General features: G+C 46.9%; 1 protein-coding gene across 4 annotated transcripts in view; it reads left to right on the forward strand.

Moving 5' to 3' along the window:
• ASAP1 (ArfGAP with SH3 domain, ankyrin repeat and PH domain 1) overlaps positions 1-23,949 on the forward strand; it is a 339,676-nt gene that overhangs the window by 11,173 nt on the left and 304,554 nt on the right. For all 4 annotated transcript variants that reach the window (XM_027560830.1, XM_027560831.1, XM_027560826.1 and 1 more), the window contains exon 2: positions 20,414-20,499. In XM_027560830.1, coding sequence (XP_027416631.1) covers positions 20,441-20,499 — 59 coding nt within the window. In that variant the 5' untranslated portion in view covers positions 20,414-20,440. The remainder of the gene's footprint in view (positions 1-20,413; positions 20,500-23,949) is intronic.

Consider the following 23,949-nt stretch of genomic DNA (forward strand, 5'->3'; position numbering starts at 1 on the left):
CTGGGTCTGCTATACCCTCCTCTAATAACCCTGTGCTTAGCCCAGCACCCTATTTGAAATCACCACCAACTTGTACGTGTTTATACCTTGGCAGTCTTGCTATTTTTTCACCTACCAAATATACAGCTCTTTAAAGAATGGCTCAAGTGTCCCTTCTCTGTGAAGCCTTTCCCGATCCTTCCTGTTGTGATTCATCATTTTAGTCGTTGAGCACCCATAAGATTTGTTGCCCCTCCCATTGTCCCTGCCTATCCCCACTCTCATTCTTTAGTAGGTGCCTACTGTGTGCCAGCTGTGGTGGTGTACAGTGGCATTGTCCTTCATGACTGGGGGCAGACGTGTGCAGTAATGTGAGCCAGCGTGGTTTGTGTGGTCCCAGGGGAAATAAGGTATCACTGAGTAGGCAATGGCACCCCACTCCAGTACTCCTGCCTGGAAAATCCCATGGACAGAGGAGCCTGGAAGGCTGCAGTCCATGGGGTCGCTGAGGGTCAGACACGACTGAGCGACTTCACTTTCTCTTTTCACTTTCATGCATTGGAGAAGGAAATGGCAACCCACTCCAGTACTCTTGCCTGGAGAATCCCAGGGATGGGGGAGCCTGGTGGGCTGCTGTCTCTGGGGTCTCACAGAGTCGGACCCGACTGAAGTGACTTGGCAGCAGCAGCAGAGTACTTACGAAGGGGACGCCTGACCCACCCTGCACAGAGGGTCAAGAAGACTTGGCTCCAGGGTGGAACCCTTGAGCTGAATCTTAAATAATGAACAAAAATTAGCCAGAAAAAGAGGGACGGGAAGAGAAGGAAGTTCCAGGCATAGGGAGCCACTTCAGCGAGGGGTGGATGGTGCAAACGGCATGGTTTGTGCTGGGAACCGAGTGACTCGGCCTTGGTGAATCCGCTGTGTGCGGAGGGATGCCCTGAGCCTGCAGGGGCCAGGAGCCGCATCCAAAAGCTGGGGCTTTATCTTGGAGGCTGTTGAGGAGCCATTGAAAGCTTACGGCGGGGCAGTGAGGTGACCCTTGCTCTTTTGGGAAGCTGACTCTGGGTACCTTGGACCGAATGGACCGGGTGGGTGAGGCCCAGGACTGGAGGCGGGCAGGCCATTCAGGATGCTCTTGTAGGAGTTTGGCGGTGAGTGGCCCGGGAGGTAGAGAGGGAAGATACTAGGCAGTCGCACCGGCTGGCTTGGGGATGGATTGGGGGAGGGCAGAGGGAGAGCCATTGAGGACACCGAGCCTTCTGGCTTGTTTACCAGGCCGAGTCATGTTTGTCTCTCTCAAGACCACAGCCTCGCCGGACTCCTGGTCCTTCTGGTCTCTGCATCCCTGGATGCTCAGTGCTGGGCTTCAGTGGCGCACGGGTGAGAAAGAAGCAAGTCTGTGCCTCTCTTCTGCCTTCTTTCCCCTCCCACAACTTCAGCTCTTCGGTTTTCGTTTATGTGGAAGGGGAAGGGGAGCTGTGATGTGGTTTCCTGGTGTCCCGGCTTCCCTAGATCTGAGCCTTGAGAAGAGGGAAGCGGCTCTTACTGCCCGTGGCTCACTCCCTTTCCTTCTTACGCCTCCTCCAAGCCAAACAGATTCTGCAGAAGTCTGTCCCCACATCTCCAGTCCAGCCCTTCCGTGTGTCCCCACAGTTTCTGCCTCAGGCCAGGTTTCTGCGGCACCTTCACTGAGCCATCCAGCCCTTTCCCAACTCTCTGCCCTTCGCTTCATCTGTCTTCCAAGCTGCTGCCAGGGGAGTCTCCTCAAGACTTCACGTCGGGGTCACCTCCTGCTTAGTAGGAGATGACCGACTCCTACTAAGTAGGTCAACAGCTCCAGTCCCTGGCTCCGTTGCCTGAGCAGTCAGATGAAGAAGCAGGCAGCCTGGTCTTTTCAGCTGCTTTGACCTGGGGGGTCAGCCCTCATTCTCACCTTATCTTATCCTCAGGGATGTTGCTGGTTTGGTTCCAGGCCACTGCCATAGGTGGTAAAGAATCCACCTGCAATGCAGGAGACCCCAGTTGGATTTCTGGGTTGTGAAGATCCCCTGGAAAAGGGATAGGCTACCTACTCCAGTATTCTGGCCTACAGAATTCCATGGACTGTATAGTCCATGGGATCACAAAGAGCTGAACATGACTGAGTAACTTTGATTCACTATCATAGAGTGAATATTGCTGTAAATCAAGTCATGCAATTTGTTTGGTTTCCCAGTTCAAATAAAATGTATGTTTACACTATAGTCTATTAAGGGTGCAATGGCGTTATGTCTAAAAGAAGCCAATGTAGATACCTTAACTAAAAAATACATTATTGCTAAAAAGCTCTAACCATCATCTGAGCCTTCAGTAAGTCATAATGTTTTGCCATAGTAACATCAGAGATCACTGATCTTAGTGATACCAGGGTTCTTGGCTTTCTTAATCAATAGAAATTGATAAGAGACCAGACAAGAAATTCAGGCAAGGCTTTATTTAGTATTTATTTATTATTATTTCTTTATTTATTCTGGCCTGGAGAATTCCATGAACTGTATATAGTCCATGGGGTCGTTAAGAGTTGACTGAGTGACTTTCACTTTCACTGCAGCGGCGGGGAGCTAGAACAGGCAATAATTTCCCCTACTCACTTGCTCATGGTGGAGTGAGCTGGTTCCTTATATGTGGTGAGGGTAGGGTAAGTGGAATTGTACAATATGTGACCCTTTGTGTCTGGCTTTTTTCCCTTAGCATAATGTGTCTAAATTTTTATCTTCCAAAAAAAATAAATAAATAAATTTTTATCTTCAGTTCAGTTCAGTTGCTTAGTCATGTCTGACTCTTTGCGACCCCATGGACTGCAGCATGCCAGGCTTCCCTGTCCATTGCCAATTCCCAGTGCTTGCTCAAACTCATGTCCATTGAGTCAGTGATGCCATCCAACCATCTCATCTTCTGTCATCCCTTTCTCCTCCTGCCTTCAGTCTTTGCCAGCATCAGGGTCTTTTTTCATAAGTCACTTCTTCGCATCAGGTGGCCAAAATATGGAGCTTCACCTTCCGTATCAGTCCTTCCAATGAATATTCAGGACTGATTTCCTTTTAGGATTGACTGGTTGGATCTCCTTGCAGTCCAAGGGACTCTCAAGAGTCTTCTCCAACACCACAATTCAAAAGCATCAATTCTTCAGTGCTCAGCTTTCTTTGTGGTCCAACTGCCACATCCATATGTGACTAGTGGAAAAACCATAGCTTTGACTATACAGACCTTTGTCAGCAAAGTAATGTTTCTGCTTTTTTTTCTTAGCATAATGATTTTGAAGTTCATCCATGGCGAAGCATGTATCAGTACTTCATTCCTTTTTATGACTGAACAATATTCCAGTGTATGAACCAGCCACATTTTATTTGTCTATTCATCAGTTGATAGACATTTGGGTTATTTAAAATTTACGACTATTGTGAGTAGTGCCTCTCTGAACATTCACCTGTAAATGTTTGTTTGAAAACCTTGTTTCAACTCTGGGGAATATACCTAGAATGGGATTGATGAGGCATCTGTTAACTCTGTATTTAAATTTATTGAGGACCTGCCAAGCTTTTCCAAAGTGGCTGAATCATTTTACATCCTCCTAGCAATATAAGAGGGTTCCATTTCTCCACATCCTTGCCAAGACTTGTTATTTATGTTTTTTGGTATGATAGCTGATCTAGTGGGTATCACATGGTGTGTCACTGTGGTTTGATTTGCATTTTCTTTCCTTTTTTTTTTTTAAGAAAATGTTTTATTATTTATTTACTTAGCTGCATCGGGTCTTAGTTGTGACACGCAGGACCTTCACTGCTGTCTGTGGGCTTCTCTCTAGTTGTGGCTTGTGGGTGCTGTTGCCCCATGGCATGGTATGTGGGATCCTAGTTCACCGATCAGGGATTGAGCTTGTGTCCCCTGCAATGGAAGGCAGATTCTCACCCACTGGACCACCAGAAGTCCCTGATTTGCATTTTGTAATGACTGGTGCCTTTGAGCATCTTTGCTGTGCTTGTGGGTCATGTGAAGGGATCTTTAGGAAGGTGTGGGCAGGTGCAGGGAAGCTCCAGGAATAGTGTGGTGCCCAGGTCATGTGGCCCTGGGGCTCCTGTGTCATGCCCAGTTTGAGGGGTGGGGAGGGAACAGATGCTGGGACCTGAAGACAGGGAGGGCATGAGGAGGGTTTCTGACCAGAGCTCAGACTTGGGTTGAAGGTGGCAGCCAGTTCACAGTGGCCCCCAGAGAGGGAGCAGTGGTGGGTCCAGAGAGGGGCAGAAGGGGCAGAAGCCCTCCTGTCTCCTGCTGAGGGCTCCCTGTTGGCCAAAACCATCCTGCAGCAGAGGGAAGAGGGCCTTGCATTATTAGTCCCTAAAGGCCAATCTGGGACTTGGGAAAGGGGATGGTGGAGCATGAGGGACATGTAGCACAGAATTAGTGTCTGTTCCAGGAGGCCCCACTTCGTTTTCCTGTAGGTCTTCAGATCCATCCTTCATCTTGCATTGACTTCTCCTTGAGGCTGGTAATGAGACGGTCTGCCTCCACCTCGAACATCTTTATTATAACATCCAGAAGAAGGGAGGAAACACCATTTCCAAAACCTCTTCTAGGAGATGGAGAAAGAGCCTCCGACTCTAGGTCTCCTTGATCCAAGTTGGGTCACGTGCCCTTTAGAATACTCACTGGCAAAGTACTGGGAAGGTGTTCTTTTTAAGGTTTTATAGAGTCCACATTTTGTTTTATTTTTGTTTGAAAGGTGTTATTTTTCTTTAATTAATTTTTATTGCAGCAAAGTCATTTTACAGTGACCAGGAAAGTTTTGAACCAGCAGAGCCCGCTCCTGGGAGCTGCAGGAACACGCATCTCCTGGGAGAAGGGGGATCCCAAATGAAGTCAGGAATGAGGAAGGGTGCTGGGTGGAGCCCCATGGCGCCCTTACCTGGGGATTCTTTGGAACATCTGATAAGCTGGAGCCCACGATTTTCCCACTCCACCCCATACCGTGCCAGGGGCGAGACCAGAAGCTTGGACCAGGCTTCCGGGAGGGTTTACGCCCTGGCTGCTGAGTCATCTCCAGTCATACCAACCACCTCAGGCTTCAGGGTCTCCCAGGCCCGGTCATCCCTCCTCTGGTCCACATCCTTAACAGTGATTCCAGGGAGTAAGTCCAGACTCAGTTCAACTAGGAGTCCAGGAAATGGATTTTTTTTTGCAGATTTTAGGACAAAAGACAGAATTCTTAAAATCCACCCACTGGGCTTCCCTGGTGCTCAGTGGTAAAGAAACCACCTGCCAGTGCCAGAGACATGGGTTCCACCCCTGGTCCAGGAACATCCCACTTGCCCTGGGGCAACTAAGCTCAGGTACCACAACTGTTGAGCCTGTGCTCTAGAGCCTGGGAGCTGCAACTGTTGAGCCCACCTGCAGCAGCTGCTGAAGCCCATGCGTGTCCTCGAGCCTGCGCTCAGCAATAAGAGAGGGCACTGCAATGAGGAGCCCGCACACTGCAACTAGGGAGCTGCTCCCACTCATTGCAACTAGCGGAAAAACTCGAGCAGCAATGAGGACCTAACACAGCCAATAAGTAAATGAAAGTATTAAAGCAAAAAGCCAAACCACCACCCCCCCCACCACCACCTTTTGTATGATTCTGTGTATATGAAATCGCCAGAATAGGCAAATCTATAGAAACAGGTAGTTACACTGTTCTTTTGCCAGGAGTGGGTGGAGGTGGAATTGGAGGGGAGTAACTGCTGATGAGTGAGGTTTCTTTTGGGGGCAACAGAAATATTCTAAAATCGACTAGGGTGATAGTCCCACAACTCTGTGAGTTATGTTTCAGACCGTGGAAGAGTGTCCTTTAAATCGCTATATTGTATGGTATGTGAATTATATCTCATCAAAGCTATTACAGAAGACAAGACACAAAAGCTCGGTCGGCTGCTATTCTTCTTGTTTTATTTAAAGCTGAGGTTGATTGCTGTTTTATTCCTTAATAATAGAAATTATTTGTGGCTTATACCATGTTTGGTTTTTTTTTTTTTACATTTCATTTATTTATTTTTGGCTACTCTGGGTCTTTTTTGTCTCATGGGCTTTTCTCTAGTTGTGGCCAGCGGGGCCCACTCTCTAGTTTTGGTGTGTGGACTTCTCTTGCTGCGGAGCACGGGCTCTGGAGCACTCGGGCTTCGGTAGTTGCAGCAAGTGGGCTCAGTAGTTGAGGCTCCCGGACCGTAGAGCGCAGGCTCAGTAGTTGTGGTGCACGGGCTTGGTTGGCCCACAGCGTCTGGGGTCTTAGTTCCCTGACCAGGGATCGAACCCGTGTGCCCTGCATTGGCTCTGCCACTGAGCCACCTGTTTTCTTTATCCTCCCTCTTTCCTTCTTTATCTTTCTCTCTCTCTCCCCTACTTTCCTTCAGGTGAGTACCTACGTCCCCTTAGTCTATGTGGGTCCTGTGGACATGACCCAGCCCTTCACCTGTATGGACCTGTGAGCAACACCCAGCCCGTGGAGTCTTCCAGCCCCTAGCCACAGGGCCGAGTTCAGGCCTGCATACACAGTCAGAGTCAACCCTGAGACTTTTATTAGAACCATGGGGAAAGAGATCTGGCCTTCCGCAGGGGTTGCTGAGCTCTGACTGCACATAGACCTGAAGGCCAGTGGGCCCCTGGGGGCAGAGCTGCCTGAAATACCCCCCATCACCCTTCCAGGAAGGCAGAACCAGCAGATGGAGACCAGCCTTGCCCTGACCACACGTGAGCCCCTGGATCTAGCCATGCCTGAAGTTACAGCCATTCCTGGACTTCTCAGTTTGGTCAGCCCAGCATCTCCCACTTCCCTTTTTTTTTTTAAAGCCAGTAGGTGTTGAGTTTTCTGTCTCAAGAAATCAGTCTAGGTGTGGCTTCTGCACACGTGGGCCCTCCAGGCTTACATGATTCAGAGGCCTGCTTTCCACAACAATCCCGGTGCTGTGAGGGGGAACTGATCCTTCCGCCCATCTCTTGTATCAGAGTGGGCCAGGAGGACCGCTTCCACAGAGGAAACAGGCTGCTGCTGGAACGTCCTGTGGCCTAGCACACCGAGTCCTTTGTGAGGCCCCGGATGGTATCTGGGTCCGCCCTGCGGCCTGTTGTGCCCGCACAGGTCAGCCTGCATGCATTCCTCGGTTGCAGGCCAGCGTGTGTGTGTGTGTGTGTGTGTGTGTGTGTGTGTGTGTGTGTGTGTGTGTGTGTGTGTGTCTGTGTGTGTGTCTGTGTGTGTGTGTGCGTGTGTGCAGCTGGGCATGGATGTGTCCTGGAGTATGGCCTTCATTCATGGCCTGTCGTCCCTTTTCTTCTCTCTTTCCTTGTTGGTTATAACTTTTAAACCATTGGAGTCACACTCACTCAAGATTTTCGGTGTGACAAGGGGGAAGGGTGCCCATGTCCACTCAGCTGCCATGTCGCCAGAGTGAGAAACGTCTGATATTCTTTCTGTTCCGTCTCCCTGGTTCCTGGGAAACACAATTGTTTTGAGACCTGGGCCTTATCCTTCTCATTTTGCTTCTGAGGCTTTGAGGAGCCAATGGACTTTCCATTAGAGGGTTTTATCTCCAAAGCAGGTAGAAGGGCCCAAATCCCCAGCTACTTTGGGCTGCAAATATTCCCGCCTCAGACTCAGGTCCTCATGGTTCTTTGTCATTTAAGGGAGTTGGGGAAGGTGAGGAGCCTTGATTCTAAGAGAAGTTGAGTTCACACAAGGCCCCAGAAGATGATGCTTAAGGGTGACCTACGTTTATTGTTGTTTAGTCCCTAAAGTCGTGTCTGACTCTTTTGCGACCCCATGGCCAGTAGCCCCAGCCAGACTCTGCTGTCCATGGGATTTCCCAGGCAAGAATACTGGAGGCAAGAATTGTATTGTTCAGTTGCTAAGTCATTTCTGACTCTTTGCAACTCCATGGATTGTAGCATGTCAGGCTTCCCTGTCCTTCCCTGTCTCCTGGAGTTTGTTCAAATTCATGTCCACTGAGTCAGTGATGCTATCTAACCATCTCATCCTCTGCCACCCCCTTCGCCTATTGCCTTCAATCTTTCCCAGCATCAGGATCTTTTTCAATGAGTTGGCTCTTCACATCAGGTGGACAAAGTATTGAAGCTTCAGCATCAGGCCTTCCTATGAATATTCAGGATTTCCTTTAGGATTGACTAGTTTGATCTTCTTTCAAGAATATTGGAGTGCCTTTTCGTTCTCTAGGGGATCTTCCCCGACCCAGGGATCGAACCCACGTCTTCTGCATCATCAGGCAGAGTCTTTACCACTGAGCCACCAGAGAAGCTGAGTTATGTTTGAGACAGAGACAAAGCAGGAGGCTTGCAGGACTCCATGACACTTTTAGCTGATGTTGACCGGTTGGCAGCTGTACTCTGGTGGGAAATTAGAGTGTGCTTCCAAGTCTTGGTGTGAGGGTGTTTGTTTAGGTGGTCATTCATTCATTCAGTGAACATTGACTAAGCCAGACACTGTGCTAGCCACAGGGTCTCCTGGTTTCCCCGAAGTCTTCTCTGGGAGAGTAATGGTAGAGGTGGGACTCTTTGCTCACAGCTCTGTTGTGCCTGCCTGGGTGATTTTCCCAGGGCCTTCCAGTCTGGCAGGCATCCTGGATTCGGTGACTCCACTGGTGGGGACCTCAGGGGCGCGGGGAGTGGACTCAAGCCTGCCGTGAGTCAGTTGCATCCAGATGCAGCATCCTGCTATGTCACTTGCCATACCTCAGAGGCAAATAGCTATGAAATAGAGAAGACTTACATCCTCAGGAGAAGGAAAGAGTCTTGACTCTGGAGAAACTTCATTTTGAAATGAAGTCTTAGAGACATTGGCTGATCCTTCTAGGTTTACAGGCAGTAAAATTCCTAAGATGGATTTCCAGACAGAAGTTTGAGGATTGGGGTTTTCTTGGTCACGAGGCTTCCTCAGGGTTGGGCTGGGAGGTAGTTTCTTCTCGGGCTTCCTGTTCGACTGGAGGTGGTGGAGTGGCAGGGAAAGCTGGTGTTGGTCACATGTATACTTCCCTGTAGTTTAAGGGAACCCCTAGTTTCTCATTCTGGCAGCTCATACAGAAGTCTTTCTGATGCTTCTCCTGATTATTTCACTCTTATTCTGACCATGTGTTCGGTCAACAGGTGTCACTGAGCACCTATGAAGCATATTGTGTTATCCTGTCTTGACAGCATTACTGAGTCTTAGACACAAATCACATCTGCCTTCAAGAATGAGATGAAATCAATCAGCCAGGCCTCTCTTTGCAGTCACCCCTGCTCATCCTTTTCTCTGCCAGACTGTCCTTTGTCTCTTGCAATGCCATCTCCTTCCTGGAAGCATTCCTTGATTGCATCTGCCCCTCTGTCACCATTCAGCAAATACTGCCATATGCCTAGGGGAAGGCAGTGGCACCCCACTCCAGTACTCTTGCCTGGAAAATCCCATGGATGGAGGAGCCTGGTGGGCTGCAGTCCATGGTGTTGCTAGAAGTCGGACACAACTGAGCAACTTCACTTTCACTTTTCACTTTCATGCATTGGAGAAGGAAATGGCAACCCACTCCAGTGTTCTTGCCTGGAGAATCCCAGGGATGGAGGAGCCTGGTGGGCTGCCGTCTATAGGGTTGCACAGAGTTGGACTGAAGCGACTTAGCAGCAGCAGCAGCAGCAGCAGCCGCCATATGCCTGCTGCATGTCAGCCCCTGGACAATGGCTTTGGGGGTCAAGATCAGAGATTTAGAGGAAAATTTAAGTCATGGTTCCTGTCCCAGAGGAACTTCTCATATTGAACATAATCATGGGAGCAATGTTAGCCTTTGGATTGGGAGGTTTCCAGTATGTACCTGCAGTATTGTGTTAGGCTTCCCTGGTGGCTCAGTGCTAAAGAATCTGTTTGCCAATACAGGAGACACAAGTTCAATTCCTAATCCGGGAAAATCCCACATGCCACAGAATGTCTCAACCCGTGTACCACAACTACTGAGCCTGTGCTCTGGAGCCCAGGGGTGTAGCCCCCGCTCAATGAAGCTAGAGAAAAGCCTGTGTAGCAGTGAAGATGCAGCACAGCCAGAAGTAAAATAAGTGAATAAATTTTAGAAAAGTATTGTATTATTGAGGGCTTCCCTTGTGGCTCAGATGGTTAAGAATCCACCTGCAATGCAGGAGACTTGGGTTCGATCCCTGGGTCGGGAAGATCCCCTAGAAAGGCTACCCACTCCAGTATTCTGGCCTGGAGGATTCCATGGACTGTATAGTCCATGGGGTGCAAAGAGTCAGCCACGACTGAGCGACTTTAACTTCACTTCACTTCATTGTATTATTGGGACTTCCCTGGGGTCCAGTGGTTAAGATTTCGTGCTGCTAATGCAGTGGGTGTGGGTTTGATCCCTGGTCAGGGAACTAAGATGCCACATGCCGTGCGGCACTGCTGAAAGATTTTTTTAAAGGTATTGTGTTATTATGTTATGTCTATTATTCATTTGGTTTTCCAGTGGTGAAGAATTCACCTGCCAATGCAGGAGGCACAGGCTTGATCCCTGGGTCAGGAAGATGCCCTGGAGAAGGAAATGACACCCCACTCCAGTATTCTCACCTGGGAAATCTCATGGACAGAGGAGCCTGGCAGGCTCCAGTCCATGCGGTCACAAGGAGTCGGACATGACTGAGTGACTGAGCACACACGCATATTATTCATTTATTAAACGTATCGCTCATTTACTCTTCAACTGTGTATCTAGTCCTAGAAATTGGAACCCTTGTGCACTGTTGGTGGGTTTGTAAGATGGTGCAGTCTCTGTGGAAAACAGCGTGGCAGTTCTTCAAAAATTAAAACTAGAATTACTGTATGACCCAGCAGATCCACCTCTGGGTGTATATATATATATCCAAAAGAATTGAGGTCCCAAAGAGATGCTTGAACATCCATATTCACGGCAGCCTACTCACCCTTATTCAGCCATCAATAGCTGAATGGATAAACAAAATGTCATATGTACATATAATGGAATATTATCGAACCTTAAAAAGGAAGAAAATTCTGATACATGCTGTGACATGGATGAATCTTGAGGACGTCATGCTAAGTGAAATAAACCAGTCTCAAAAAGACAAATGCTGTATGGTTCCACTCACGTGAGGTATCTACAGTAGTCAGATTCATAGAAATAGAAAGTAGAATGGTGGTTGCCCAGGGCTGGAGGGAGGGGGTATGCGGAGTTATTGATAAATCGTGTAGTTTCATTTTTATAGAATGAGATAGTTCTGGAGATCTGCTGTTATAGCAATGTGAATATACTTAACACTGCTGAACTATGTACTTGAAGATGGCTAAAGTGGTAAATTCTATGTCATGTGTTTTTTTTTAACCACATAAAATAATAAAAAAAAAATGTATCTAGTCTTTTTTCCCTTTCTTGTATGTGCAGTTGTGTCGAACTCTTTGTGATCCTATGGACTGTAGCCCTCCAGCCTTCTCTGCCCATGGGATTTCCCAGGCAAGAATACTGGAGTTGATTGCCTTTTCCACCTCCAGGAGATCTTCCTGACCCAGGGATTGAACCCACGTCTCCTGCATTATGCTAGCTGTTGTTATTATTTTTTCAGTTATTATTTAACCTGTCAAAGCTGTTGTCTCCTTTCGAAGATGGGGCTCATATCGCAGCTGGGCTTCTCACTGCGGGAAACTGGTGAAGTGTGAGCACAAGCGAAGGTGGAAGAGTGCCTGGTGCCCACGCAAGCCCTTCATGGTGCCCTGTGGGCACTGGGCAGTTGGGGCTTCCTGCAGGGGGATGAATACCTTTCCACGCAAAGTCCTTTCCATCCCAATTCCCTTTTCCTTGGGCAGGACGGAGCCCAGGCCTTGGTCGTGGCCCCCCTGACTGTCCCCTGCAGCAGGATGACCAGCTGCAGGAGCCACGTCTATGGCACTGGCCTTGCTGAGAAGCCAGCAAGTCGGGACCCTGGGCTGCTGACGTCCTTCTACTTGTGGGTTGTCACTGGAGGGGAGTTTATCCATCATACATCTGCTGACATCTTTGTGTGATGGCCACATCTGAAGAGTATTAGTTCTCTGGCACTTGTCCAGTTGCTCAGTCATGTCTGACTCTTTGTGACCCCATGGACTGCAGCATGCCGGGCTTCCATGTCCTTCAGCATCTCCCGAAGTTTGCTCAAACTCACGTCCATCAAGTCAGAATTGCCATCCAACCATCTCATCCTCTGTCGTCCCCTTCTCGTCCTGCCTTCAGTCTTTCCCAGTGTCCAGCTTTTTCTACTGAGAGCACATTCTCTGGCAGGAGGTCCCAGTGCTGCTTGCCGTAGGATGCACTTGGACATTCATGGACTTGTGGGCACCCTCGCAGTGTGAAGGGCACCATCAGTGTCTTCTCCCATCCACATTTACCAGAAGAAGACACAGTCTCACTGAAGTGAAGCTCATGGCCTGGGGTCGCACAGCAGTTAGCGGGGAGAATCAGTGCTGCAATGGAAGCTTTCCTACTCCAAAGACTGTCCTCTTTCCAGCGCTTGGGAAATTCCCCCAGCACAGGGCTGCCTGCTGCTCCTTCTCCTACGCAGCGAGCCTGGGGGGCAGCCACACAGATGGCTCTGCGCTCAGTGTGCTTGCTGATGGTAAACACGCAATTGTTTGCAGGGACCTGCATCATACTGTTAAAACAGTTGGTAGCACAACAGACCCTAGGCACCCGCAGACTTCACACACCGCGCTTGCAGTTCTTCCCAGGGGACCCCAGGAAATGTGTAAATTTTGAGGTGGCACAGACTGAGTTGGACCTGCTTCTGCGTTGTGTGGGGAGCAGGCACTGTGGTGAATGAGGCCTTCTGCACACAGTTCTGAAGCTTACTCGGTGGTTCTCTTCTCAGCTCCCTGAGCTTGTTTCCCTGGCATCCACGTATGTTAAGGTTCACACAGTTCTCAGGATGCAACATTTTAAGATTCTGAGAAGTTACTATTCACCTGCAGTGCATAGGGTCCTATGGCACCCAGCACTTTTTCTCATTGCCCAGGAGGTAGTTTGGTTAAGGTCTGATTCTCTTAACCACGGGCTCTAAGCAGAGCCTGGGTCTATTTTGCTGTGTGTGTGTGTGTGCGTGTGTGTGTGTGTGTGTGCACGTGCGTGCTCAGTTGCTCAGTCATGCCCAACTCTTTTGCAACCCCATGGACTTTATAGCCCACTAGGCTCCTCTGTCCATGGACTTTTCCAGGCAAGAATACTGGAGTGGGTTGGCATTTCCTCCTTCAGGAGATCGTCCTGACTTAGGGATCGTACCCTCATCTCTTTTGTCTCCTGCATTGGTAGGTGGATTCTTTACCACTGTGCCACCTTTGCTGACCATTATTACATCCTTGGCACTTAGCTTAACAAACATTTTTTCAGTAATTGAATGGAGGGATTTTCCAACAGGTGACTGTCATTTACAGGAAGCTCTTGCCAATGGGACATGGCATGCAGTAGGCACTTGCTCATTGTTTGTGAGGCAGGTCCTACATTTTGTTCACACCCAGATTAGGTCACTTGTGAGAGTTTATTCTGTCCTCTGTATCCCTGTCCCCCGGCACCCACTTGACTGCGGTCTCAGACTACCCAACCTGGCCTCCTGACTGTGGCCTAGTGTGCAGCCCACCCAGAAACATGGTCTAAGACATGAACACAGTCATCATGAGTTTATAATCCAGCCAGACAGTGTACTCAGTAGATTTCCCTGTGCTATACCTTCGGTTCTTAGTTATCCGTCTTATTTATAGTCTTGTGTATATGTCCATCCCAATCTCTCAGTTTACCCCTCCCTACCCTGTTAAGCCCTGGTAACCATAAGTTTGTTTTCTACATCTGTGATTCTGTTTCTGTTTTGTGGATAAGTTCATTTTACCCTTTTGGTTTTTTAGATTCCGCTACAAGTGATATCATATGATAGTTGCCTTGCTCTGTCTGACTGACTTCTCTCAGTATGACAGTCTCTAGGTCCATCCATGTTCTGCAGATAGCAGTCTTTCTTTCTTTTTTATGGCTGAGTAATATTCCATTGTATATATGTACCACATCTTCTTTATCCATTCCTCTGTGGATGGACATTTAGGCTGCTTCCATGTCCTGGCTGTTGTAAACAGTGCTGCTTTGAACATTGGGGTGCACGTATCTTTTTGAACTATGGTTTTCCCCAGGTATATGCCCAGGAGTGGGAGTGCTGGTTCAGACAGTAGCTCTATTTTTAGTTTTTTAAGGAACCTCCTCAGTGTTCTCCATAGTGACTGTACCAATTTGCATGCCCACCAACAGTGTAGGAGGGTTCCCTTTTCTGGAGAAAGCTGCTTGAAGGAGAAGGCATTTTGAGTGGGGATAGACAAGCTAGGCTTCCAGTAGATAAGAGGAAGATTGGTAGAAATATGTACTCAGGCTATTTCCTTTCTGTTCCTGGTTTTCTAACTATGATTTCTACAAAACAGGAAAGAGTCTCATCAGTAAATAGGAAAAGTGTTTGCTGGATGTTATGGGAACAAAGAAAACTGTCCAAACTGTAGTCAGCTGCAGGCGACTCCAGTTCACAACATCCTCCGTAAAAGGATATGAATCTCCTCATCGGTGAAGTCACTTCTGTTGAATAAAACTCAACACCTATTTGGAGATTGGCAGTAAAGAAGGGCTGAGGTGCCCAATGACTTATGTCCCTGTTTCTGCCTGGCGTGCAGTAATCGCTGTCTGGAATGACATACTGTGGGACACAAAATAGAATTTCAATGGAAAAAGCAGAAATGTGGGTGGATAAAAATTAAGATGCTTGATGGTAATGAATTCTGGTTCACTCTGGCAGGTACTTGCTCTAAATCTTTCTTCACTGGTGGCAGGGGGAAATGAGAGGTTATGGAGAAGAGCAAGGGGGTTGATAACACACATTCATTCACTTCTCTGGTGCGTATGTATCGAGCATCTACTTACGGATGCTGTGTGTTCCCAGCCTGTGTCCTTGAGCGCACCCTGGAAGGTCTTGCAGACAGTGCCTGTTCCATGGAACGGCTTCCATCTCTCTCTGAGGCCATTCCCTGGCTGTACTCGGCCAGGGAGGCATGGAGTTTATGCATAAATATCTCAGCTTCCTTACCCCTGGGAGGCAATTTTGAGGTGTGTTCTCATCTCTCATGGGGTCCCCAGTGGACTTGGGCTCCAGGTGCGGAAGTAGTAAGCGCCTGACCTCATGTAAAGTTCCTTAACCTGTGAGTTTCAGATTCTTGTAGGATGGTTGTGTGAATTAAACAAGATGATACTATTACTACTGCTACTACCAGTTACTGTTTGGCTTGGTGCTTGAACTTCAATTATCCCAGTTTTAAAGATGAAGAAACTGAAGTATGAAAGAATAAATAACAGAGGCACAATCTGAGTTCTAATCCAGATGCGCTTGTTCTAAGGGGCCAACTTTTAGTTATAAACCAAACTGTTAGAGTACAAGGTCTAGCAAGGAAATTGCCATTATTATTATTACTAGCAAGTGCCCAGCATATAGTTGGTGCTCCATTTATTTGTGGAGTTAAAAAAAAAAAGAATGTCAGTAAAAAAGAAAAGAAAAAAAGTGAGCACCAGTCTTTGAATGGAGTCAGAATTCTGGATCAAAAAGTATTTGTGATTAGATGAAAAATAAAAGAGGGGGTAGGGATTCTCCAGCAGGTCAGGGATTAGGACTCAGTGCTTTCCCTGCCATGGCCCAAGTTCAGTCCCTGGTTATGGAACTAAGATCTTGCAAGCTCTTCATTGTGGCCAAAAAAAAAAAAAAAAATGAATGAATGTTAGTTCCTTGAGATTATGAATTTTTTTATTTTTGGCTTTGTCTTCCCTGCCAAAGATTGGTAGGTCCAAAACAAATATTCCTTGAATGAATGAATATGGATTTTTTTTTAAAGTTGCTGATATTTCCCTAGTTATTTGACTTACAAAAACCAGTCCCAGAAAGGAAACAGCCTTAAAAATATTCTTTCTCTCTAGGTGTTGGGATACTGAAATATTTTATTTTCATGCCTTATTATTTTTCATGATGGACTTGGATTACTTTATAACTGGAAAGAAATAATCTCTGTTTGAAGAAACAATCAGTCTCAAAGCATAAATGGTTTCAGAGCAGCGTGAGTGTGACACTGACCTATACGTAGATGCTAACCTAATTCGAGTGAGCTCAGAGTCGAGGAAGCAGGATGGGAACTGACTTTGGTGTCAAAGCAGTTTCACACACCATCTCTCTGGGGGTTCATGCCAGTCTAGTGACGTAGGTCAGGCCAGGATGCATGTGAGTGCTAAGGCGCTTCAGTCGTGTCTGACTCTTTGCGACCCTATGGACTGTAGCCCACCAGGCTCCTCTGTCCAGGGCATTCTGCAGGCAAGAATACTGGAGTATGCCGTCCTCCAGGGGATCTTCCTGACCCAGGTATCAAACCCACATCTCTTGTGTCTCCTTCTGCATTGCAGGTGGATTCTTTACTGCTGAACCAGGCTAGGAGAGTGACCTCATTTCACAAACAAGGGACCCGACAGCCAAAGAAGCTCACTGACCAGGACAAGGCTCTGTTTTGGGGCCTAGCTGGCTTGGGACTCAAGGCATTTAAGTTTAATTCCAGTGACCCTTCACTCTGTCCCTGCAGCCCTTTGTGAAGACACATTCAAGAAAGTGGGACAAGGACAGAGGTGGATTGGTGGACCAGCGACTCATGTGACAGTGGTCTCTGAGCATCTTTGAGTTCTTTTAAGGAGAAAAAGTCTGATTAGACTTTGTGAGTCAGACAACAACCTGGGTTGGAATCCCAGTTCTGCCAACACACTGTCCTGGACATACTGTTGCATATCTCTGAGCCTCTGTGTTTCCGTCTGTAAAGCTGGTCTGATGTCTGCCCAGCAGGATTGTTGTCAGGGTCAAATTGGCACCAAGCAGGTGTGTTTTCTTCAAGAGGTGGCTTTGCTGATTGTTATCACACCTGTGCTGTCTGTGTGCAAGGCTGTCTTTTTTTTCCAGTCATATTGATATTCACTGGTGTCCATGAATTAGTGTTCCCATGTGTATCAGTCAGGTTTTGCTGAGTAACAAAAACCTCAGAATTGCAGTGACTTGCTTGACAGCCAGTGTTTATTTTCACACTCGTGGGTCTGTGGGTCGGTTGTGATCTGGCTGATCTAGGCTGGGCTTGGCTAGCTCAGGCTGGACTTCAGACTGGGTTCCCTGCAGGGTCAAGACTGAAAGGCAGCAGTTGAAAAGGACTAGTGAAACCACCTCCCCTCGTGGCGCATCGCAGAGGGAAGGGATAGACTTGGGAGCAGTACATTGTCGCTTCCGTCCAAATTCTGTTGTAAATGAGTCATCAGCGGGCCAGTCTAGAATCCAGTGAGAAAGAACAACAAGAACCACCAACCACCACGGTGGGAAGGACTGCAGAGTCACATGCTGAAGGGCAGGGATGTATAATTGAAATTCAGATTGAGAGTGAAGAATAGGAGAAATGATCCAGCCTAGACACTGCCTTAATTGTTTGCTTGAGTGGAGCAAGGAAAGCAAAGGAAAGGTAAGACAAGAGGTGGGCTGGGAGAGGCTCTGATCATTTATGCCAGTGCAGGGTCTTGTTTTTCATGTACATATAGCATGTTAAGTTGTGGTCGGGAGGTGAGTGTTATGGAAGATCATGCCCTGTGATTCTGGAGGGCAGTATATGTTTATGCTATGCCTGTACCTCACTGCCTTAATTATTCCCGCTTTGCCGCTTTGTAGTAGGTTTTATTTAATTCCTTATTTTGGACTGTGCTAGGTCTTTGTTGATGCACATGGACTTTTTCTAGTTTCATAGCGGGGTCCACTCTCTGTTTTGGTGCTTGGGCTTCTCATTGTGGTGGATTCTCTTGTTTCAGAATACAGACTCTTGTGAGCTCAGTAGTTGTGGCTCACGGTTTATTTGCCCTACAGCACGTGTAATCTTCCTGGACCAGGGATCGAACCCATGTCCCCTGCGTTGGCAGGGGGATTCTTAACCACTGGACCACCAGGGGAGTCCTGTAGGACACTTTGAAATTGGGAAATGTGAGTCCTCCAGATGGTTTTGGCTTTCCTGAGTTTGTTGCTTTTCCATATCAATTTTAGGATAAGACTACCAATTCCCATCCAATTTAAATGTATGACTCAAAGTTCAGGAAGTCAATCACCGTTGGCATCTAGAGTTGAAGAACGTGGTTTGATCATTTATCCAACAAATATTTGTTAATACTGTGCTGGACACCACTGTGTGGTCTGGCGATACAACCAGAAAATCCAAACATTATCTTTGTGTACTCACATGACTTGCTATCAAAGCAGATGTTAATCAGTTCTCATGTGAATAACGTAGAGTTAATAACTGAGATAAATTCTGTGATCTAATCTAGAGGAGTAGGAAGAGTTTGCCTGAGGAAGTAAGATTTAAAGAAGTACAGGAGTTAACTAGGCATAGTCAATGAGGAAGCCTTACAGGCAGAGGGAACAGCAGGCACAAAAGACCTGAGGTTGGAGGACTGTGGCAAGTTGTAGGATTTGAAAGAAGGTTGGGTGGTTACAGCAGTGCGCCAGCTGCCTGGGTGGACAAGGTGAGGTCAGGGAGGAGGTGGGTAGAAGTCTGAGTATGTTAATTTTTTAAATTATTTTAGGGAGCTCTTTTTGCTTTTATTTATTTTAAAACAATTTCGGCTGTACCACATGTCATGTGGGATCTTAGTTTCCCAACCAGGTATAGAACCCATGCTCCCTGCAGTGGAAGTACAGATTCTTAACCCCTGGACCACCAGGGGAGTTCCTGTCGGTTGATTTTTATCTGGAAGCACTGAGAAGCCATTGAAGAATGTTAAGCTGTAGATGAAGAGATGACATGATCAGATTTGTGTTTTAAATTATTTTGAATATCGTGTTAAGTTGCTTCAGTCGTGTCCAACTCTTTGCGAGCCTATGGACTGTAGCCCACCAGGCTCCTCTGCCCGTGGGATTCTCCAGGCAAGAATAATGGAGTGGGTTGCCATGCCCTCCTCCAGGGGATCTTCCCTACCCAGGGATCAAATCTGCTTCTCCAGAGTCTCCTGCATTAGCAAGGAGGTTCTTTACCACTAGCGCTCCTGGTATTAGCCAGTTGTATTCGGATCTGGGATTTTTTGCTGTTGTTGTTAAAAAACATTTTAAACATTTATGAGACTATTGGGTGGTATCAAGGAATTATCATCTTTTTAGGTGTGGTAAAGGTATTGCTGTTATATTTTTGTAAAAGACCTTATATAGCAAACATGCTGTAATGTTAATGACTGAAATAAGATGTCTAGAGCTTGCTTCTAAATAACTGTGGAGAGCGGAGGGGTTAGAGTGTGGATGGAGTAGGATTGATTATACATCGATGGTGATTGGGGCTGGGCAGTGGGGATCTCTACTGTTCTGTCTGTATAAAATTCTGCACAGTAAAACATAAAAAGGAAAAGATTGTCCTGGCTTTAGTGTAGGGGATCAGATTTCAGAAGGAGAAATGGTGACGAGGGGAGACCAGTTGTAGGTAGTTGTAGGTGTAGTCGCCCAGGTTGAGAATGATGGAGTCTGGTCCAGGGCTGTGCGGGTGGAGACGGAGAGGCACAGGCCGAGAATATACCTAGGAAGAGACACGTGACTTAGGGCTGGGTTGGATATAGGAGTAATGGAGATGCTGCTTCCAGTGTGTCCCTGGGTTTCTGGCCCCAGATGAAGTTACCACTCTGAACTAGGGATCACTGGAGAAGAATCAAGCAGGTCCTTTGACTTCTCTTGTTTTCACACCCCCCACCTCTGTTTCCCCTCCATTCCAAAAATATTGAAGCTGTTCCCTTATGTAACACTTTTAATCCCAGACTTCCTGTGCTCTGTGCACTCAGCAATTAATTAAGCTTTGGTATGCATGAATTAATTAAAATCCTGTCTCCGGTTCAGAGGGGTTGTCCTGAAATATAGAGATTCGTGTATATATCTACCTTGCCTTGGCTGGGGGAACTTTTCTACTTCCCCATGGGCACACAGCTGTGGCTGTCTGTCTGTCTGTCTGCTGTACCTGTCAGCACAATTTAATTTCATGTTTCGGAGCCCAGGTCTGGAGATGTTAATGACTTGTAAATTGCTCTCCAACGTAGAGCTAGAAATAGAATGCAAGAAGGATTCCAGAGCACTTGCGCACATTTACTGATGGAGATGTCAGCCCCAAAGTGGATTTCTGAAACAGTGGTTTCCCAGCTGTCTTCCTTCCCATTCCTGGATGGCCACTGTGGAGTGGGAATATTCCTAACAAGGGTGCTGGCCTCCAGATGAAATCACGTGTTGGTCTGAGACAGTGTCTTCTGTCTAAGCCCTGCTGTATGACTCTTGTCTCCTTTTTTCTCGTCCCCCCATCCAGGTAATTTTCTGATGTGACGGCTGAGACATGAGATCTTCAGCCTCCAGGCTCTCCAGTTTTTCATCAAGAGATTCGCTATGGAATCGGTGAGTGGTCCAAAGAGCCCAGCCTGGGAAATGTGGAGGGATGCTTTTGGGAGGTTGAAATGCAGAATTTGACCAGACTCAAGCCCTGGAAGCTGCAAGAGACACCACGAGCGTGGATGTTAGTGGCGACCAGATCTTTGGCATTTGTAGAACTGCAGGCTTTTTGATGTGTCTCCTGTGTGCAGTGGGAAAGGTGGTGTGGCACCTGAATGAAGTCAGGAATGATAACAGAACAGCACTGTCAACAGTAATAAGTGCTGGTGTAGCCGAGTGGCTCTTTAAAGATACTATTTCATTCAGTCCACCTGATAATCCTACCAGGAAGGGTTTACCACATTCATTTCACAGAGAGATAACTTGCCTGACTGGATTTTTCTTTTTTAATTGGAGTATAATTGCTTTACAATGTTGTGTTAGTTTCTGTTGTACAACGAAGTGAATCACTTCTATGTATACGTGTATCCCCTCCCTCTCGGCACTCCCTCCAACCCTGCTAGGTCATCGCGGAGCACTGAGCTGAGCTCTCGGTGCCGTGCAGAGGTCCCACTAGCTCTCTGTTTTGCATATGGTAACGCATATCTGCCAGTGCTGCTCTCAGTTTGTCCCCCGCTCCTCGCCCCGCCTCCGACCCCCCACTCCCTCCTTTCCGTGTCCACATGTCTCTTCTCTACCCCTGCCTCTCTATTCCTGTCCCGGAAATAAGTCCATTTTTCTAGATTCCACATATATGTGTTAATATATGATATTTTTCCTCTTTCTGATTGACTTTACTCTGTATGACAGACTCTAGGTCCATTGACATCTCAGCTGATGACTCAATTTCGTTCCTTTTTATGGCCGAGGCTCAGAGGTTAAAGCGTCTGCCTGGAATGCGGGAGACCTGGGTCGGGAAGATCCCCTGGAGAAGGAAAATGGCACCCCACTCCAGTATTCTTGCCTAGAGAATCTCATGGAGGGAGGAGCCTGGTGGGCTACAGTCCATGGGGTTGCAAAGAGTCGGACACGACTGAGCGACTTCACTTTCTTTCTTTCTTTCTTTCTAATGACTCATTGGAAAAGACTCTGATGCTGGGAGGGATTGGGGGCAGGAGGAGAAGGGGACGACAGAGGATGAGATGGCTGGATGGCATCACCGACTCGATGGACCTGAGTTTGAGTGAGCTCTGGGAGTTGGTGATGGACAGGGAGGCCTGGCGTGCTGCAGTTCATGGGGTCTCAAAGAGTCGGACATGACTGAGCGACTGAACTGAACTGAATATTCCATTGTGTATATATACCATATCCTTTCTGGTTGGATTTGAAACCAATTTTCCTGATTCCAAGTCTCTTGTCTTTTTCCTCTTGCAGTGTGCCTCTTGTAGAGGTATGATTTGCCCTGTTTTGCAGCTGGGTCTACTGGGACCTGGCATAGAGGCACATGGTAGAATCTTAAGGCGTCTGACTTCAGTGGGTGGAGGTTTGTGTTGGTGGATGATAAAAAAAATTGGACTAGACAGTCTGTGAAGAGCCATGAAGAATAAGCAGAGAAAACTGAAAGAGTCCAAGAATCTTTAGGTTGCCAGGGTGGATCAACATGGGGTCCACCTGCTATGATTGGCGTATCCCAGAAATCAGCCTAGTGGTGGAAAGACTATGGGTGCTGGACGGGTGGTTGAGTCCTTGCTCTGCCCCCATCTTGCTGTGATCTTAGGCAAGTCACGAACTTTCTCTGTTCTTTTTTCTTATCTATGAAATCTGGGTAATAATATGTATGTTTCGGGTTTTTGTAAGATTAGGAAAAAAGGTCTACAAGAAAGTATCTCATATAACGTAAGGGCATAGAGCATTGTAATTATTCCAGTTTTTAAGATGGAAGTCATATTTAAGGATAATTAGACAAGAGTGCCCTGAGTGTGGAGGAGAAGTTAGAGGCTGGAGGCAGGGAGGCCAACTTAAGAGGCTTTCATGTGACCCAGACATGAAGTAATGGGGACTGCTGTTACCATCTTCTAGGATAAATGAGACTTTGCCTGCTGATTTTCATAGTTTGACTATTATAGAATGATGTTTTATTCTGTTTTGTTTTATAAATCAAGAATCCAACACGAAAGTGACATTAGTTTTGTAGGTATCTGTTTAGGTGATTTAATTACCAAATCAAACCTGAGTCTGCTCACCCAACACACGGCAAAGTTAATCTGTTGACACCAGGTTGTGGCGAAGGGAAGTCCAGCTTTTATTGCAGGGCACCAAGCAAGGAGAATGGGCTTGAGATCTGAACTCTTGAGGGAGAGGGTCATGGGGTGTGTGATCAGTTTGTGCGTGGTTCTCTGATTGGCTGCTGGTGAGGTAACAGGGTGGTGTTTTGGGAATCTCATCTATCAACCTTTTGCTTCCAGCCCCAGTCTGGGGTACACATGTTAGTGGTCAGCATGCAGTTAACGTCTTCCACCTGGTGAGGGTTTCAGTATCTGCAAAACAACTCAAAGGTGTGGCTCAGGATGTTACCTGTAGCCCTTGAGGAGGAACTAAAGATCTTGACTTTGTCTTATGGCTAGATTATTATTATTTTGTCTTACTTCACTGCTTTCTTTGTGCATATTCCCATTTTCCTGATTAAATTTGCTCTTTGAATCTTGGGGAAGGCCTTGGAGGCTAAAGCCTTTATAGAAACAAGTGGTAGGGAACATGGTTGTGTGTGTGTGTGTGTGTGTGTGTGTGTGTGTGTGTGTCTGTGTGTGTCTGTCCCTGGGAACATCCTGCAGAGTCTTCTTCAGTTTCAGTATTAATTATAATTGTTATAAGAGTGCGTTATTTAAGATTAGGTTTTGTTATGAATGACGTAAAATCTAAAAGAACATTGGCTTAAATAGAAAATAGAAGTATATTTATTTCTTACCTAAAAGCTCAGTTACAGGGCTGCTACAGCAACCTGTGAAAGGCCCAAACTTTTCCTTTCTTGTTTTTCTGCCACCATTGGGGGGCCTCCATTCCCCCCAAGGTCACCTCATGGCCCATTTTGACTGCTTCTGTGCCAGCCATAACATCTACCAACAGGAAGAAGGGAAGGAGAAAGGCAGGCCTTTTTTTTTTTTTTTTTTAATCACAAATAATGCTTTTTAATTATTTAGCTTCTTAGAGTACTCACATAACAGAAACTGACAAACCCATGTTGGTGTTTAGTCTCTAAGTCATGTCTTGCGACCCCATGGATTGCAGCCTGCCAGACTCCTCTGTCCATGGGATTTCCCAGGTAAGAATACTGAAGTGGGCAGGCAGGCCTCTTCTTTTAAGGATGCTTCTGGGTATCACACCTACTGCTTCTACTTATATTCTGTTGGCCAGAATTTAGTCCTTCAGCTATACTTAACTGAAAGGAAGGCTGGGAAATGTGATCTTTCTTCTGCAAGACTACCTGCTTACCAAAATTGAAGATTATTATGAGACCAAAGGAAGAGAACAGGTATTAGA

Source organism: Bos indicus x Bos taurus, chromosome 14 (assembly GCF_003369695.1).
Source record: "Bos indicus x Bos taurus breed Angus x Brahman F1 hybrid chromosome 14, Bos_hybrid_MaternalHap_v2.0, whole genome shotgun sequence".
Classification (NCBI taxonomy): domain Eukaryota; kingdom Metazoa; phylum Chordata; class Mammalia; order Artiodactyla; family Bovidae; genus Bos; species Bos indicus x Bos taurus.